This window comes from Gracilinanus agilis, chromosome 3 (genome assembly GCF_016433145.1).
Source record: "Gracilinanus agilis isolate LMUSP501 chromosome 3, AgileGrace, whole genome shotgun sequence".
Lineage (NCBI taxonomy): Eukaryota > Metazoa > Chordata > Mammalia > Didelphimorphia > Didelphidae > Gracilinanus > Gracilinanus agilis.
In genome coordinates this window covers 498,223,599-498,241,160 of record NC_058132.1, presented here as the reverse complement: position 1 = coordinate 498,241,160, position 17,562 = coordinate 498,223,599, and the positions used below count along the sequence as shown (strand labels likewise).

Genomic DNA, 17,562 nt, shown 5'->3' with positions numbered 1-17,562 from the left:
CCTTTATGTGCCAGTTACTGCTAAACATAATTTCATGGCGAAAAATAAGTTTAATTTTGTACTGCTTTGGGATGAAATTAGTACCTTGGAAACCTACTACTTAATTCAAGACCTGAGTATAAATAACATGAAGGATACAACTTCTGGAAACCTTTTAGAATACACTCAACTTGGTAAATGATACAAATAGCAATTGCTTCAGAGACAAACTAATCTGCTATAACATATTATCTTTCAATCATTTCAACTGAGGAAAAATCCAAAATAGAGAAATCAGAGCCTAGACAGTGAAATTTAGGGAGCATATAGTGAAAATAATTGGCCCTAGCTTATCCCTTTCTAATATATAGTGGGAAAGATGATGAACCATGTAATAGCTATTGAATACTGAAATGGAAACATCATTAATACTTACTGTACTTGAAGTTTTTGCTACTCAAAAAAGGCTTTGACTTTGACAGTAAAGGAAGTCAGCTGAGTCACACATTGATACTTTATCCAACATAGGAAAACAAGGTCCAGCTAATATCTATCTTATGCAGTTAGAAAGTATATGGATTTTGGGACACTTTTCTGAGTGGGAAAATTTTCCATTCAAATTATCATATAGCTCTCTACGAAAGATATATTGTCATTATTACATCGTCATACTTATGTCAACTACAGGAATATATTTTAAAAGACACTGAATAGATTACATATTTCTTTACAGTCAGTGTGCCACAGAACAAATTACTCCAAAGAAAACTGAGATCACCTATCAACACATATCAGGAAAATTTGGAAACTCTTACTTTGAAAGTGACTTCAGAAATCTGCTACATCTATCTCAAGGATGGTCAAATTAATTGAATCATCCCACATTTATTTATTGATTTCCTACTATGTCCACAACATTGCCCTAGGGAAATACAAAGTTAAGATAATGCCTTTATAGAGCATGGTAAAGTGCTAAGAGTAAACTACAGATAAATGCCCTATACAGCATTAAAATTTGAGTGCATCAGAGAAGTTTAAAACAATGCTCGAAGAGCATGAAGGAGAAAATGATATTAAAGGACATTTCCCTGGCTCACTCTCAACTGAAAGATAATCTCTAAGGCTTCTTTAGCTCTAAAATCTACAATTCTAAAATCTAGTACTGTTTTTCCTTCAAGTTTTATCACATATACCCTTTTTTCCAACTTATTCTACATCCCAGAAAATCTGGCTTTTTTCCCCTCTGCATATGCCCTGGTTTCTCCAGAGTCAAATCAATGTTCAACATGGTCTCTAAATGATGGAAGGTCCTCCTTCTTCTCTTCCCTTTCTATCCATCCGTAAAGCCCAATGGAAATAACACTCCCTCCCATGAAGCCTTCCCTCCTACCCTTAAGAGTAATAGCAAAGTATCTTATCTTTAAGCTAGCATCAGAACTTGTTTTGCTTGCCTTTATATGGTCTGTAAAGGGTTTTGTTTTTCTTGCTTTTTCAATTAAGGGTGGATGGGGAAGGGAGATGAAAGAGAATGTGAACATAAAAATAAAAGTGAATTTTTAAAAATTTTTCTGTGTGCACAGCACTGGGAAAGATGCTAAGTTTAAGGGTCAGTTTCTGACCTCCACCAAGGGAACACATATATAGATAATGACAATACATTATCTGTGTATGTATTCCCTTATCAGAGGTCACATAGCAGGTACTTAATAAATAAATGTTTGTGGAATAGAAATAAAGAAATCTCTTCTTCCTTACTTCTCCAAACAGAAAGAAAGAAACTATCAAGAGAAAATGAGACAGGGAAGAACAGACCAGCAAGGCCATCCACAAAAACTGTAGGGTATCAATAAACATGATGGATTTTTTTTAAAGTAAATTTTAACTTGACTGAAGAATAGAAAACAGAAGGGAGAATGGAAAGTGGAAAGTAGAGGAAATTCTTTTTAAAAACTGGGGTAAAAAATGAAAAGAAGTAGACCAGAGAATGAGGGGATGGAACATAGGAAAAGTCTTACTGGTTTATGGAGGTAAACTGTGCTAAGCTCTACCCTCTCCTCTAAGGAGGGTGTGAGGGAGGTGGATAGCTGCTATCAACAAAAATACATCCTTACCTTGGGGAATATCTGGTTTGTATATGACTACTTCCACATATCAACACTGCTACTGGGGAGCTAGTTAGTTCTTTAAAAAAAAATAGTCCTTCCCAGAGCAGAGCCTAGTCTAATGAGGTAATCCTAATGAAGTCATTTTTTCTGAGTTTTAGTTCCCCCATCTGTAAAATAAAAAACTCCAAATACCTGTGAGTAGTTATGAGGAAAACAGTTTGCAAACTCCAACTAACACACTCACTCTCTCTCACTCTCTCTCTCTGTCTCTGTCTGTCTCTCCCTCTCTCTCTCTCTGTCTCTGTCTGTCTCTCCCCCCACCTCTTTCTCCCTCTCTTGAGATTTAATCAATCAACTTATCTGTCTGCCTGCCTGCCTATCTACCTTCTACCACTCCTCTTTCTCCTCCAAATTATAATCCATGGAGTAATATTAGGAAAGATCAAGGGTCTGTCTAAAGAATTAATATGCAACTAGATTCATCTAAATAATGGTTAAAAGAGCAAGAAAACTATTTCCAGGTCAACAGGGACCAAAAACTCTATCCAACTCACCTGGAAGGAACAGTGTATATGATTTTAAGTTAAATGGATTTGTCCTAAAGTGAAGCCAGGAAAGCTGTCTACAGGGTCAGCAAGATTAACCCAAAAAATAAAATGTTAAAAGACACATGTGGGTATGCAGGGTTTTAAAAAAATTACTTAAGCTTATTACTCCACTAAGACTTTGGGGATATTTGTATGTATGTGTATATCAATATGTCATTGTCACATGTGTGTGTATTTATATATACACATATATGCATATGTATATATATACCACACCTCAAAATTTAATAAAACATTTCTTCATATAAAGCATAATTAGTTATGGACCCAATATCTCATTTTTCCATACAATTCCTCAGCTTCAATTTCCTTAGAAAATTAGCAGGTTGAACTAGAAGATCTCTAAGGCAGCTTCCAGCATGAAATCCTATGATGTTAGGGAAGACTCTCAAATCACTGTCACTATCCTGGTAACCTTCTGAGATCTGGTCCGGGAATAACTCAGATATGACAAGAACACTGGTCTAGGGGTAAGAATGCCTGGATTTTAGTTCTGCCTCTCTCCCTAACTCCATCTGTCTTAGTTTCTTCATCTCTAAGGTGGGATTTATGGGTGGATAATAAAGTCTTAAAAGATGGTGGTCCCTTTGCAGCTCAAAGATTCAATGACTTTCAACTATTTGCCAGCATTAAAACGTCCTGCAGTTACTTTTAACATAACAGGACTCAATTTGAGCTAGTCAATTCAACAAAAATAAAACAATCCTTCCCAGTCCTGATTTTAATATTTGTGCCAACTTTCTCCCAACCATATCAACCTATGTTGCCTTTCAGTAATAAAACCTGTGAGCCTGAGATATTATAATATTCCTAACTGCAAGAATCTGAGCAAAGGCATAGTGAGAAAGGAAGAGAAATAAATATTAATTAAATGCCTATATGTGCACTGTACTAATCACTTTGTAATGGATCTTCCCAACCACCTTGGGAGTTAGGTGAGTAGACTTATTCTGCTTCACTTGAAGGGATAAAAACTAGAACTAATGGCTGGAAGTTTTAGGTTATCAAATTCCCACTAAATATAAAGAAACAAAGCTTAAAAATTATAGCTATACAAAACGGCCTCAAAGAATATTCTTAAAATACTACAACACTCATTTTCAAAATCAAGTTACAAGATGTTAAACAACAGTTATAATTTAGAATCTAAGAATCTTAGCCTTGGAAAGCTCAAGTCATCCAGTCCCACCAAGACTATGAATCTCCTCTTTAACATATATGACATGGGGTTATCTTAGTCTTTCTTCTTGAAAACTCTCTCTAACTCTCTCTTTTCTTTCTCCCCTTTTCCCCACAGTAACAACCGAGAAAATAAATTATTTTTTGGAAATCTTACTAGAAGTTCTTTCTTAAAATAAGGTATAATTTTTTCTCCTCTGAGACAAAGCAAAATAAATCCAATCCTTCTTTCCAAGAAAGCTTGTTTCCAAATGTCAGACTTCCACATAAACTTTATGCATATCCCCTTCAAAATAAGCCAGATATTGCCAGCAGAAATATTTTATGACAATTGTTCCTTGTTATATCTGGAAAAATTCTCTTTGACCATTCATGAACAGAAATTGAGTGAGATAGTAGATATAGTACATGAATGTTTTACCCCTGTGGAAATAACATAGCTTATATTGTTTTATTAAATTATAAATTATTAAAGAGCAAAAATAATTCAAACATACTCCTTTCCTAACAGAGACTTTTTGTTAAAGTTATTGTGTTTGAAACTATTCAGCACAGTAAGGAATAATAAGAGAAGTCCTAATAAACATGTTACCATTTCTCATGCTAAGAGCACAATTTTGAAAAAGAAGATTAAACTTATGCCAGGTAATAAGCTCCTTATGAGCAGAGATTGTTTCATTTTTAAAATCTGTATTCCAGTACATAACACAATGTCTAGTACACAGTAGGTACTTAATAAAATTCTTGAACTGACTGATAAACTTGGATGTGGTTACAGGACTGTGGAACTGTAGAATTGGGAGTATATTAACTGAATAATTGGGATAACACACATTCCCATAAAAACTTATGAAAAAAAAAACATTTCCTTTGTTTCTCAAAATTTGGTAGCACAAGTAAACCAGAGTTCACAGCTAACTAGCTTCCCAAAAGGGCATCTGCTGGTGACATCCTGTCAATGAGGTAAATTTAGAGTTTTGTTGAGCCATAAATAGTTACTAATGATGTCAACAAATGGTCAAGAACAATATGGAGTTCTAATTTTTTTTTACAACAAACTTTATTTAGAAATTGAAACCCAGGAGGAAAAAGTTCCAGACAGCTTAATTTTTAAACATAAAAACTTAGCAATAATGTGGAATTCTACAAGTGAGTCTACTAAAACTATAAATTTCTATAGTACCTTTCAAAGTGCTCTGTGGAAAGGTTTAATTCATTTTTAACCTTCAATAACCTAGTAAGGATTAATTATATCCTTTCTACAAATGAAGAAATTAAAACAGAATGAAATTAAGTGATTCATCTGAGGTCACACAGAGAGTTGGTGACAGAGCTTATATCAGAATGCATCCAATATTATTCCCTGTATTCCTCTAGACCTGCTCCAGAGAAAAGAGAATTTCTGTTCCATTGATTGCATTGTGATCTTAGCTCATTCTGGAATTCAATTCAAAGAAACAAAAATTTAAGCATCTACCAGGCGCAAGGTACTATGCTAGGTCCTGGGGATACAAAGATTATATATGTATAGTTACATATTTCACATTCCCTTAAAAGTAAATTATGGGGGCATCGAAGTGGCTCAGTGAAGCCAAGCTTGGAGACAGGTGGTCCTGTCAAACCTAACCTCAGACAATGGATGATCCTAAGCAAGTTACTTAATCCTGCTTAGCTTGGTTTCCTCACCTGTAAAATGGAGAAGGAAATGGCAAACCATTCCACTGTCTTTGCCAAGATTTAACAACAATCCCTAGAGTTAAGAATGGTGTGCCTGGATACTCTAGTGCAGTAGCTGTTTAACATATGTTTGTTATTAAACTCATTAATTGACATAAATATGGGCATTAGAAAGTTTATGCCAAGATGATGGGCAATATTTTTAGAAAATGAAATAGAATATCTTTAGTAAACAAGTTCATCTATAAGATGAACTAAGAAACATTCTATATTAAAATTTCATGATATGGGTCTAATCCCTTAAAAGTCATTTATTAGGGTACAAAATGAAGATGGAGATGATGAAAAATTGCAAATATAATGGTTATTTCAATTCTAAGTATAGGAATTCCATGGAAATTGATTAATTTATCCTGGAAAAAAGAACATATGGGGGGATACAATAACTACTTTCAAATTTCAAGGTTATCATACAGAAGAGATGGTAGACATGCTATATAGAGCCAAATGGCCAAAAAAAAAAAAAAAAAAAAGAACCAAAATTTAGAAGTTGGAAAAGGCAGAATTCATCTATTAAAAAATATTTGAACTACTAAAGTATTTCTTACAAGGCAGTGAACTTTCAAATAGAAGCTGCTGACTATCCATCAAAGATACTATGGAAATGAGTCCTATATAAGTGGAAGCTGAATCTCCAGATAACCTCTATGTCCCTTGCAACTCTAAGATTCTAGTATCCCATAAAGGTTCTTAAACTGAACACAACTTGAAAAGAAAATGAAGCCTACTGAAAGAAGTTAGCCATTGGTTGCTTCAGCCTATATCCAATTTGAGTCAAAGTATTATTTTTCTCTAAAGAGTCAGCCAATATTAGAAAAATCTTAACTAAAGTAAATTTCTTTTAATTTCAGAGATGATGCAATTTTCTCCAAATTCTGCTTTCTCTCTTAAAATCCTGTTAGTAATGCTGGAGGGGATGTGGCAAAATTGGGACATTAATGCATTGCTGGTGGAGTTGTGAACTGATCCAACCATTCTGGCTGGCAATTTGGAACTATGCTCAAAGGGCTATAAAAGAATGCCTGCCCTTTGATCCAGCCATACCATTGTTGGGTTTGTACCCCAAAGAGATCATAGATAAACAGACTTATACAAAAATATTTATAGCCATGCTTTTTGTGGTGGTAAAAGAACTGGAAAAGGAGGGTATGCCCTTCAATTGGGGAATGGCTAAACAAATTGTGGTATATGCTGGTGATGGAATACTATTGTGTTCAAAGGAATAATAAACTGGAGGAATTCCATGTGAACTGGAAAGACCTCCAGGAATTGATGCAGAGTGAAAGGAGCAGAGCCAGAAGAACATTGTACACAGAGACTGATACACTGTGGTAAAATAGAATGTAATGGACTTCTGTACTGGCAGCAATGCAATGACGCAGGACAATTCTGAGGGATTTATGGTAAAGATGCTACCCACATTCAGAGGAAGGACTGCAGGAGTGGAGACACAGAAGAAAAGCAGCTGCTTGAACACATGGGTTGAGGCGGACATGATTGGGGATGTAGACTAGAAACTACCACACCAATGCAATGATCAACAATTTGGAAATAGGTCTTGATCAATGACACATGTTAAAACCAGTGGAAATGCACATCGGCCAGGGGTGGGGGGAGGGCGAGTGGTGAAGGGGAAAGTAGGAGCATGACTCATGTAACCATGTTAACTTTTCTAAAAAATGAATATTAATAAATGTTTAAAAAAATCCTGTTAGTGCTCTCAGAGAATATTAAAGGGGCAAGAAAAGAGACTAAAAACTGCAACCAATTGTAATATGCTTACATCTCTGAAAAACAGATTGTTGGGTGATGTCTGCAAATGAAATGAATCAATTAACTGAGGTTTCAGGACATTTAAAGCATCTATGATGCTTATCTTCTAACTAATAACTAGAAGTTTTTTATATAAAATGGTATTTTCTTCAAATGACATCTAAATGTTAAGAGAAGAATCAAGTGGAAAGAAAGCCTCCTAGTCTCCTTAAATCCCAATTAAAATCCCATCTTTTACCAAAAGCCTTCCTCATCCCCTCTTAATTCTAGCACCCTCACTTTGTTAATCATTTCCTATTTATCTGGTATATAGCTTGTTTTGTATATATCTGTTTGCATGTTATTTTCCCCATTGGAGTGTAAAGCTCCTTGAGGGAAGGAACTGTCTTTTTCCTCCTTTTGCAACCCCAATTCTTGGCACAATGCACTTATTATGCTTATTGACTGATTTATGATTATCTAGATCAGAAAAGGATACCCCAAAATTAAGCATCTTTAAAAAATAAGTATGATTTTTGTGTTTAATCCTGTGATTCATTTTTCTTTTAACATAAAGATAGCTAATTCATTTTATTTTTTAAAAATCCTTACCCTCAGTCTTAGTATCAATTCTAAGATAAAAGAGAGGCAAGGGCTAGACAACTAGGATTAGCTAACTTGCCCAGGGTTGCCAGCTAGGAGGTGCTTGAGGCCACATTTGAACCCAGGACCTCCCATTTCCAGGTCTAGTGCTCTATCCACTGTGGCCCAATATCCAATCTATCCACAATCCCCGACAGTAAGTTAATTTAAGCAAAGAGCTTTGAGTTCCCTTGAATAAGCCAGTAATAGTACTTCTGATGCATACTGATGATTAAAAGGTTAGGAATGTTCTGTAGAAGCATACAGGGTTTGCTGAGTGAACCCATCTGTTTCTGTTCTCTAATTTCACTAATGTAGAGAACTCTGTGGGAGTAAATTCTGTGGATTAACACTTAACTCTGGTTGTCAGTCTTGACTGAGTCTTCAGGAATCCAATTGGGATTTTCTTGGTAAAGATAATAGAGTGGTTTGCCATTCCCTTCTCCAGTTCATTTTACTGATGAGGAAACTGAGGCTAAAGGATTAAGTGACTTGCCCAAGGTTACACAGCTAGTAAACATCTGAGGCCAGATTTGAATTGATGAAGTGAGTCTTCCTGACACTCTAGGTATTGGACCACCTGGCACTTACTTGGTAATAAAATTTGAGACAGTTGTCTGGGGCACTAAAAGTTTAAGTACTTCAGGGTCACAGGGCCAGCATATATCAGAGGTGGGACTTCAAACCAGGTTTTCCTAACTCCAAAATGAGGTCTTTATCCACTATGTTGTATTGTCTCATTCCCTGTGATATACGACCATAAAATATGATTATTTCCCCAAATCCATCTTAGAAATCTGACAAGGCATAAAAAAATTAAATGAGAGGGAAATTGATAACAAAATTATTACAGTAGAAATTTCTTTTTTGTTATTTTTTAATCAAAATATAATTAATTTAGGTGGAATATGTTGACAAAAATGACAGTTAACCAGAAAGAGGAAACTGTATTATTAAAAGTCCTAATTATAATTATATACACTAACTACTGGAAATAAATGCAAAAGATACTAGATTTAAAGTCACTTTGTATCCTAATAACCTTAAATAATCTAATCCTGATTTGTCTATTTCCTGCTTTTGGGGCTTTAAGATAAAAGTGCTTGTGGCTATTACCACCCATCAAACTAAGGACTATGCCTTGAGCCTCAAACTCCCCAACATTCTTCATCTCATTCCTAAAATTCTTCTACCATAAAGTTCTCTAACACTGGAAGGTGGATGAAGCACTTTCCTACAACTAGAGAGTTGTATGGAAATTATTTTTCCCATTTAACAAAAGTGGAATCTGAGGTGAAGAGAAAGTCACTAGGGTTATAGTGTTAGGGATGAAATTTGAACACAGGTCTTCCAATACCTTACCAGTATTATTTTTCTAGTATACTGCCTTTCCTAAAACTACCTACAACTCTAGCTAAAGCTATATTTACATTTGCCTCAGCAAAAACGACATAGCATCTCAATAGATCAGGATTTCACTGAATAAGTTAAGTACACCATGTCAGCCATAAAATATCCTTCCCTCATTTCAATTCAAAGTGGTAGAAAAACCACCTGATTTCACAGATCTCCTATTACTATTTTCCTTTCTATGAGTAAAGGCCAAATACATTGGATTTTGCAAGAAAGAGAGATGCACATTGGACACATTGTAGAAAAGATGAGATGGAATGATACTGGCACAGCTGTAGATTTTTTGATGTGGTAATTTTACTTCAGGAGTCTCTTGACTTTTGATTTGAGAAGACAGAACATGTGCATTCGCCCAAAACATACTGAAGTGTCAAGTTACATATGACTATGAACTCTCGGATCCCTCTGAACTGACAAAAACCACATTTTTCCATCTTAATCTGTATAATTTTTCACAGAGATATTGAAAATAAGTTCACTGGAAAGATAATGACTTGTCATTCAAAGGAGACAGGAAGGAAGGGAGGGAGGAAGGAAGGGAGGAAAGAAGGAAGGAAGGAAGGAAGGAAGGAAGGAAGGAAGGAAGGAAGGAAGGAAGGGAGGGAGTGAGGGAAGAAAAGGAGGAAAGGAGGGAGGGAGGGAAGGAAGGAAAAAGGCAGTAATTTTCTAAAGAAAATGTGAAAGCTTTTCATTTCTTATAATGGAAAACAATTCATTTTATATTTTTTGTCCTAATGAGCACATAATACTTACCTAATGTGTCTTTGAGATTTTTAACCAGGGAGCCTTTCTTCAAACTGTTCTTTCTCTCCACATAATTAGATGGCACATATCCTGTTTTGTTGGCTGCATTCCTTACCCTCCACCAAGTTTTGGAATCATCTAGCAACCACAGACGCTCATTCTTCTTGATGTCAAGTTCTTGATCTTGCTGTGCAGTGTAATCCCACTTGGCTATAACAATAACTTCTTCTGTCATCTTTCATGGAGTCCTTCTGCCAGCAAAACATTGGAGATGCCCATTAGACAACTACCCCAAACACCTCTCCCATCCTTCACCTCACCTTGAGAGCCTATGCATTTGTAGCTTTTTATTAGAACTTTGTGACATTTTTCTCTCCCAGTTTCATGGTTAAATATTTGAAACCTTAACAATGATCTTGATTAAATTAACCTCAATAGTGCATTTAAAAACAATGTGAAATGTCACCTTTTAAAATAAATCCCACAACAAATGGCTTGTTTTTAACTAGGAATAATGTATGTTCTTTGTCAAGATTGAAGATACTCATTTCCAATTAATTTTAAACAGTAATTTACAGATTAATGACATAAAATGGCCTTACCTTCTTAGGTTTAACATTTTGAATTTGATTTCATTTCTATACTCTCTCAGGACAAAATGATTTTTTATTCAGTAAACTGAATACATTTCCATGCTATTGATTTAAATGTTAGAACAAAGTTTATTTAAGGAAATCTTGCAAATAAACATTACTTGAGAGTAGGAAAATTATGACCACTATCTTAAACCTAACTCTAATACTTATTTCTTTACTCCTTGCTTACCACTTGGATAGAGGGCAAGTTGTATGCTACTATCAATAAAATGAACCAACAAATTCTCCAAGAAAAAGAAAGTTTCTAGCCATAAAAGACACTTCAAGAAAGAAATCCTTAAATAGAATTTGAGAGATTTCCTTGTTTCACCAACCGATAAGTGTAATAAGGAACTTCTGGGACGAAATAGAGAACATCTTGAGTGACAGGATCCTCGGTTAAAGACTTTGGAATGTGCTCAGGTGATGTGAGCCAGGGCCAAAAGACAGTTGGAACCACCCCTATAAATACCCTTGGACTACAGGACACCTGGTCCCAGATTTGAGAATCCTGAGAGGAGGGTGGTTGAAGGGAGGGTATGGCATAGACCTGCAATCCAGCATCCATACCTTAGTGCCACAGGAAGTTATTCTACCTGCTAGTAATAGAGCTGAGAGAGAAAAACACCACAGCTATTAGAAGAACACCATTAGCCTTCCCCATCCTTTGATTTGTACCACAGCCTGGTCAAGCCTGGGACTAAGAGAGGGAGAAGAATCTCCATCCTATTATCAACTCACCATCTACAGATTTAGGTTACTTTAATTCAATTAGATTAGCTTAGCATTCCCCAAACCTCTATCCTTACTTCCTTGTTCCTAACCCTCTACATAAGCAAATAAATTCTGTTGTAGTTCAATCCAAAAGAAGATTGGTGTTCCTTTCCTAATTGGTGAACCTCTACAGCTAATTAGGGGAAGGGATTTATCAAACAGAAGTCAGAACAGCCTTTGTCCATTGAGCACACCTACACCAGCCCAAACCAACCATAACCAACAAATCCAACCCCAAGCCAAGGGCTGAAGGAGTTGTTAAATCATACATACAACTCTTACTTGTTTCTTTGACTTGGGCACTGTTGAAGAGGCATAAGCTTGGCTGAGCTGAATTTCATAGGTCCTGGGATTACTAGCATATTGGGTGATCGCCCAGGTGAACTGCATCTCTCACTTAGCCCAGATCCATCTACCATCCGAGGATCTTTGAGTCAGCTTGGCAGCCTCAGCTTAATAAAGCCTCTCAGGCCCACTGAGGCTTAGCAGCCCTTTCACATTACCAATTTGCCTCCTATTTATGTACAACATAAGAGACATACAAAGAAGAGATTCTGAAAATGAATTTTATCCTATTTCATTAAGAATTGCCTGAAGATTATAGGCAAGTATCCAGGGATGTATTGATAAATGTTTTAACAACCAGATCTCAATTTTTAAAGTTAAGTTTGCATTATTACCTTTTCTCCATCACATTTTTAGATCTACAATCAACACAATAATATTCCTTGCCCTGACTTGTAGCATTTATTGATTTCTAACATATAAATGCTCACAATGAAAATTTAACAATCTGACTCCAACACAAATATCTCATATAACTATCTACACCTTATATAAATACACTCTTACAAATATCTTATGTAAAGTGTGAATTCTTCACAGGAAGGTGTTAAAAAAAACATGTTTGGAAATAACACAACATTTTCCAAACTAGACATTTAAATGTTTATATAAATAGAATACTCATTTTCTCCATCTTGAGTTTTCTACAAAAACCTTTTATTAAAAAAATGTTTTAAAAAAGTTGTGGAACAAAACTTTTGAAAATCTTGTTATTGTAAAATACAAGAAGCTCATGTTGAGAGTAGATGTGGTTTATTTGACGAATTTTAAGTTATATGACTTTATGTGATCCTCCAGACAAATCTCTATGTTTAGAAGCTACAAAAACTTGTAGATTTATAACTTATAATATAAAACTGTAGATTTATAAAAGAGAGACTGAAGTAAAACAAAAAGAATAAGACATGACCACTATGAGCTAATTTGATAATGATCTTGATTGCAATGGGTTTTGTTGTTATTTTAGGGAGAGGAAAGGAGAAAGCTCTTATGACTTCATAAAACTAGTCAATTAATAAATACTTCCTGAGTTCCTACTTTATGAAAATCATAAGGATCATAAGATTATAGATTTTGGAGCTCACGGGCCTCAGAGGACTCTTAATCCAACTCTTATCATTTTACAGGTGAGAAAACTGAAACCCTGGAAGGTTCAGTAACTCATCCAAGGTCACATAGATAATTAAGCATCAAAAGAAGGATTTGAACTTAGGTCTCCTGAGCCAATATATTTTCCATTGTACTCTTGCTGCCTCTTTAAGTTATTTGGATTTTTTAAAAGAAGGAACAACACAATCCCTGCCATCAGGAAGTTTATAATCTGGTTGGGGAAATGGACACATTAAAAAAAAAAAAGAAAGAAAAAAGAAAGTGAACATCTGTAACAGCTTGATATAAACTACCTATAAAGTACAAATCAGTACAAAATTAATTCTTAGAGTCAACGAATACTATAGGAGTTTGTAGAGAAAGGACCTCAGTGTTGGGTTGGAGAGAATTTATGAAAGTTGAGAGATGAGAACTGGGTTATGCTAGATGGATTTCATTATGGCTATATTAAAAAGAACAGAAATTATTCCAAGCTAGAGAAAATAGCCCGAGTCAAAATATGAAGTGAAAGAAGAAAAGGACAGGACTTAGTTGGGTGGGGAGTCTCAAAGTAATCCAGGATGGAGCAAGCAATTCTGTTGGAAAGAATGGAAGAAAAAGTTGGCTCCAGATCACAGGGGATTTAGAAACCAGGTTTAAAAGTTTGGCCTATATTCAGCATAGGCAATGGAGAGTCATTGAAGAAGGACCTTAAGTCAAGAAATGATAAAATCATAGCAGTACAGAATTTCAGAAAGGTTAATGCAGTGGGAGTGTACAGGATGGCCTGAAGAGAGAACTCTTCCCCCACAGAACTGCAGCAGCCGTGTTGGAACAAAATACAAGAGAGGGTATTTTACACTGCCCATTGAAACTCTTATGAGATAGAGTGTTCTCATCTACTGAGTTCATTGTCTAAGATGTAAGACCAGGTCAGAATCAAAGAGGTCAGCTTCAAAGAAAAATGGCCATTAGATAACTACTCCCTTATTCCAGTTGAAAATTTGACAGAAATATAATTTTTTTTTCTCATTAAGAGTTTTTAACTAATTTGATCACCTACAGCAAAAATAGCCATTTATCATGTTTTAGGAGGGAAATGACTAAGACTAGATGAAAATGTAAAAATGTAGTATTTGATCATGAAAAAGAATAAAAATTCTAATTTATGATACACTATTTACATTCCTATTAAGAGAACTAGTCTTAGAGGTTAGTAGACTAAGTGGCTGCTTGTGAGATTTTATTTATGATGCTATTTTAGAGGTTAATTTGAAAACCAACCACTCAACAAAACAAACCCATCTCCAAATGCTAATGCATGAACTTTTCTTTTTAAAGGCCAGATCCTTTCATTTCAGTTGTGAATTAGTCTAAAGATCACTGAATGGTAGAGATAATTTTGACCACTGCCTCCCCCCTTCATTTTACAAGGAAGTAAACAGTGAAATTCATTCTCCTCAAATATTCATTGAGTTATCAGCAAAACAACATAAAATTCTGGTGCTCTTTCAGCTATCCCTTTTTGCCTGGAAATAGTGATAAAAATATTAATTAAAACACTCAGAAACACCTGAAGCAGAAAGGAAATACAGAAAAGAGGAATGTAGACAAAGATAAATGTCACCTAGTTTGGAGCATACTTCAGAAACGTAATTATGTCACTTTATATATAGGAAAAATACATTCCTATCATATAAAGTACATCGAAAAATTTGTTAAAATCCAGTGACATCTTCCTTATGCATAGTTATCCCCAGCAGACAGTATTGATTTTATGTGGTCCATGAAATGCTAAAAATAAAATCTAACCTTTTGTCTTCTCAGATTCTAATATTGATATTCAGAAAAACCTATGTTCATAGTTTATTCAATTATATATACACACTGGCTTACAAGTATACATGTTCAAGATTCAAATTATTATAATAATATTTGACAATGACAGAATACTTTAACTTACATCATCTACTTTACTTTTCTAGGCCAGTGATTCTCAAAATTTTTAGTCTCAGAACTCCTCTGACCTTTTAAAAATTACTGAGGATCACAAAAAGCTTTGTTTATGTGAATTATATCTATTGATATTTACCATATAAGAAATTAAAATGATTTTGCATAATCATGAAAATAGTTTTGATTTCTAAGGTCTCTTGAAAAGAGTCTCAGGGAGCTCCACTTTAAAAAGCAATGCTCCATAAGGTATATAATTGGCATAATAAAATATGTTAAGGATGAATGATTTTATCATCAGCATGAGTGCTTCATTCACTCAGATCTCAATCCCTCTAAACCTTATTGGAGTTTTCTTGAGTTTCTGTAGGTGAAAAATTCATCTATGGACAGAATGATCATGAGATTCTTAGAACTTACGTTGGCTAGACCTTAAGATGAGACACGTTGTTCACTCTAGTGTTCAAACCCAAATTCTTTCCAGCATTATGATACAAATCATAACTACAATAGTTAGATTATTTATATGAAGAAATTGTGACAGATTTTATAGGTATATAAGTAAATAATGTACCTGCAATTTCATGGAAAAAAATCAGCTCAAGGTAAGTGAGAAATGTAAACAAGTAAATAAGGAAGAAAAGGATTAAACTAAGAGAAAAAGAAAAAAAAGGGTTTTCTCATCTTTATCTTCAGTACTCCTGAAGTTCAAAAAGGCTATGGAGAAGAGATTTCTATATGATTTTCTTATTACTTTAAGCAATAAAATGTCAAAATAGAGACATTTTCTCAAGCATAAATATGGGGTTCATATTCCTAAGAATTACTTCTGTAAATAGTCACAAGTAAAGTCATATCTCTGTATATGTGTGTGTGTGTGTGTGTGTGTATTTTCCTTCTAAACTGCCAAATTTTCTTTCTGTATTTTCAGAAACATTTTAAACTTATACTCTGCACTAAGAAGCAAGAAGTTGGTCTCTGTATCAACAAGCAATTCCTAAATATCCGGCATAGATTTTAACTAACTTGTTAAACACATAAGCACTGCTGGATACTTATTTTATTCAAAGTGGGCAAAAGCCTACATGTCCTACTAGAAATAGAAATATACCATTACACAACCAGTTATAATCACTATGATTCAACTACAAAGATATAAAGAGAAAAGTTTCCCCCATGAAAACAGTCTATTTTCTATAAATCAATGCAATAACTGCATGATAGCTTTATTCCTCTCTAAGAAACAAACATTTTACCCTCAGAAGCAGAAAACAAGGCCAATACAGTTGGATTGTGACCATTCTGCTTAAAATTTCATTATAACAAGAGGTCAAAATTGTTTTTTGAAATTGGGTTATACTAGAATGCAGATGAAAGCAAGTGAAATTCATCTTCTTGGTAGTAAATTAGCTAGGGAAAGCAACTTAAAGAAAATAGGCAGCATAACAGGATGCTGCTGCCCTTTTTGTTCCACTATCTACTCATTTTGTTTTACCAGGTTTCTAGTTCTGTCCTTCACTAAGGGATTTTTGGAAGGGTTTATGAATTTTGGCTTTATAAAACACTATAATTAGCACATTATCTGTGAATGGAATCATTTGAAGACCTTTAATATCATGAGGGAACATTTTGTTGGGTCTGCACTGAGCAGGACATTTTCCACAATAATAGGAAACAACTTAGGTGAACATCATCTCTGTTATGCAAAATATACAGTTTCTGTATTCAAACCTATTAGTCTCAAATAATCTGAGTGTATATGGGAGACATTTTGTTTGATGAAAGCCTTCAAGTATGTATTTCCTTTCACTAATTTAAATGAAATAGCTAACAATTGCAAAGGGCTATAGAGTTTACAAAGCACTTTCTGGTGGCATCATCTAATTCAAAGTGAAGTCTATGAGGGAATGTCTTATCTACAACTATTATTGTCATCAGTTACAGATGAGAAAACTGAGATTCAGAGAGGCTTTCTGACTTGCCCATAATCATAAAGTATCTTAATAGGAAGTGAACTTAGATCTGATCTGATTGCAAGTCTAACCCTCCTTCTAATATCTCACAATGACTCGCATTTGAATGAAGATATTCAAATATCATATTTTCTACAGCTCCTGGAAAATCGTTTGTTTGCAAAGACATAGTGTTCCTTTAAAGAACACAGTGTTTTTGTAGACTATGGTAAAAGATAGCCAACAAAAATCTGCCAGTTTGTTGCTCATGTTTTAATCGAAGAGTCTCAATTTAGGAATACATTTTCACCAAGACTATAAAGAGATCCGAGTACACACATGGGTTGGTTGTTTATGGTTTTTGTCTTTTTTTTTTTTGGTTATTATTTTGTTAAGGCATAATATAAAGTATTTTCTGCTATCTGGAAAATTTGGGGGGGGGGAGTGAAATAGCTATAAAATGTTTCCTTCAGTACTTTAAATTTTGTGTACTTCTTAGACATCACTTCTGTATATATTTGTATTTTTCAATGTTCTGAAGGAATTTCTTCTGTAGATTTGGTCTGGTCCAATCACTTTTCTCAACTTATTTTCCTAAATCATTATTGCTGCTTTCAAGCACAGTACACCTGGTGCCATGGGAACAGATTCCCAA

General features: G+C 34.7%; 1 protein-coding gene across 1 annotated transcript in view; it reads right to left on the bottom strand.

Annotated features, from left to right (window-relative positions):
* NCK2 (NCK adaptor protein 2) overlaps positions 1 to 17,562 on the bottom strand; it is a 76,507-nt gene that overhangs the window by 39,780 nt on the left and 19,165 nt on the right. Inside the window, exon 2 of the mRNA XM_044670477.1 lies at positions 10,169 to 10,410. Within this exon, the coding sequence (XP_044526412.1) occupies positions 10,169 to 10,394 (226 nt within the window). The 5' untranslated portion in view covers positions 10,395 to 10,410. The remainder of the gene's footprint in view (positions 1 to 10,168; positions 10,411 to 17,562) is intronic.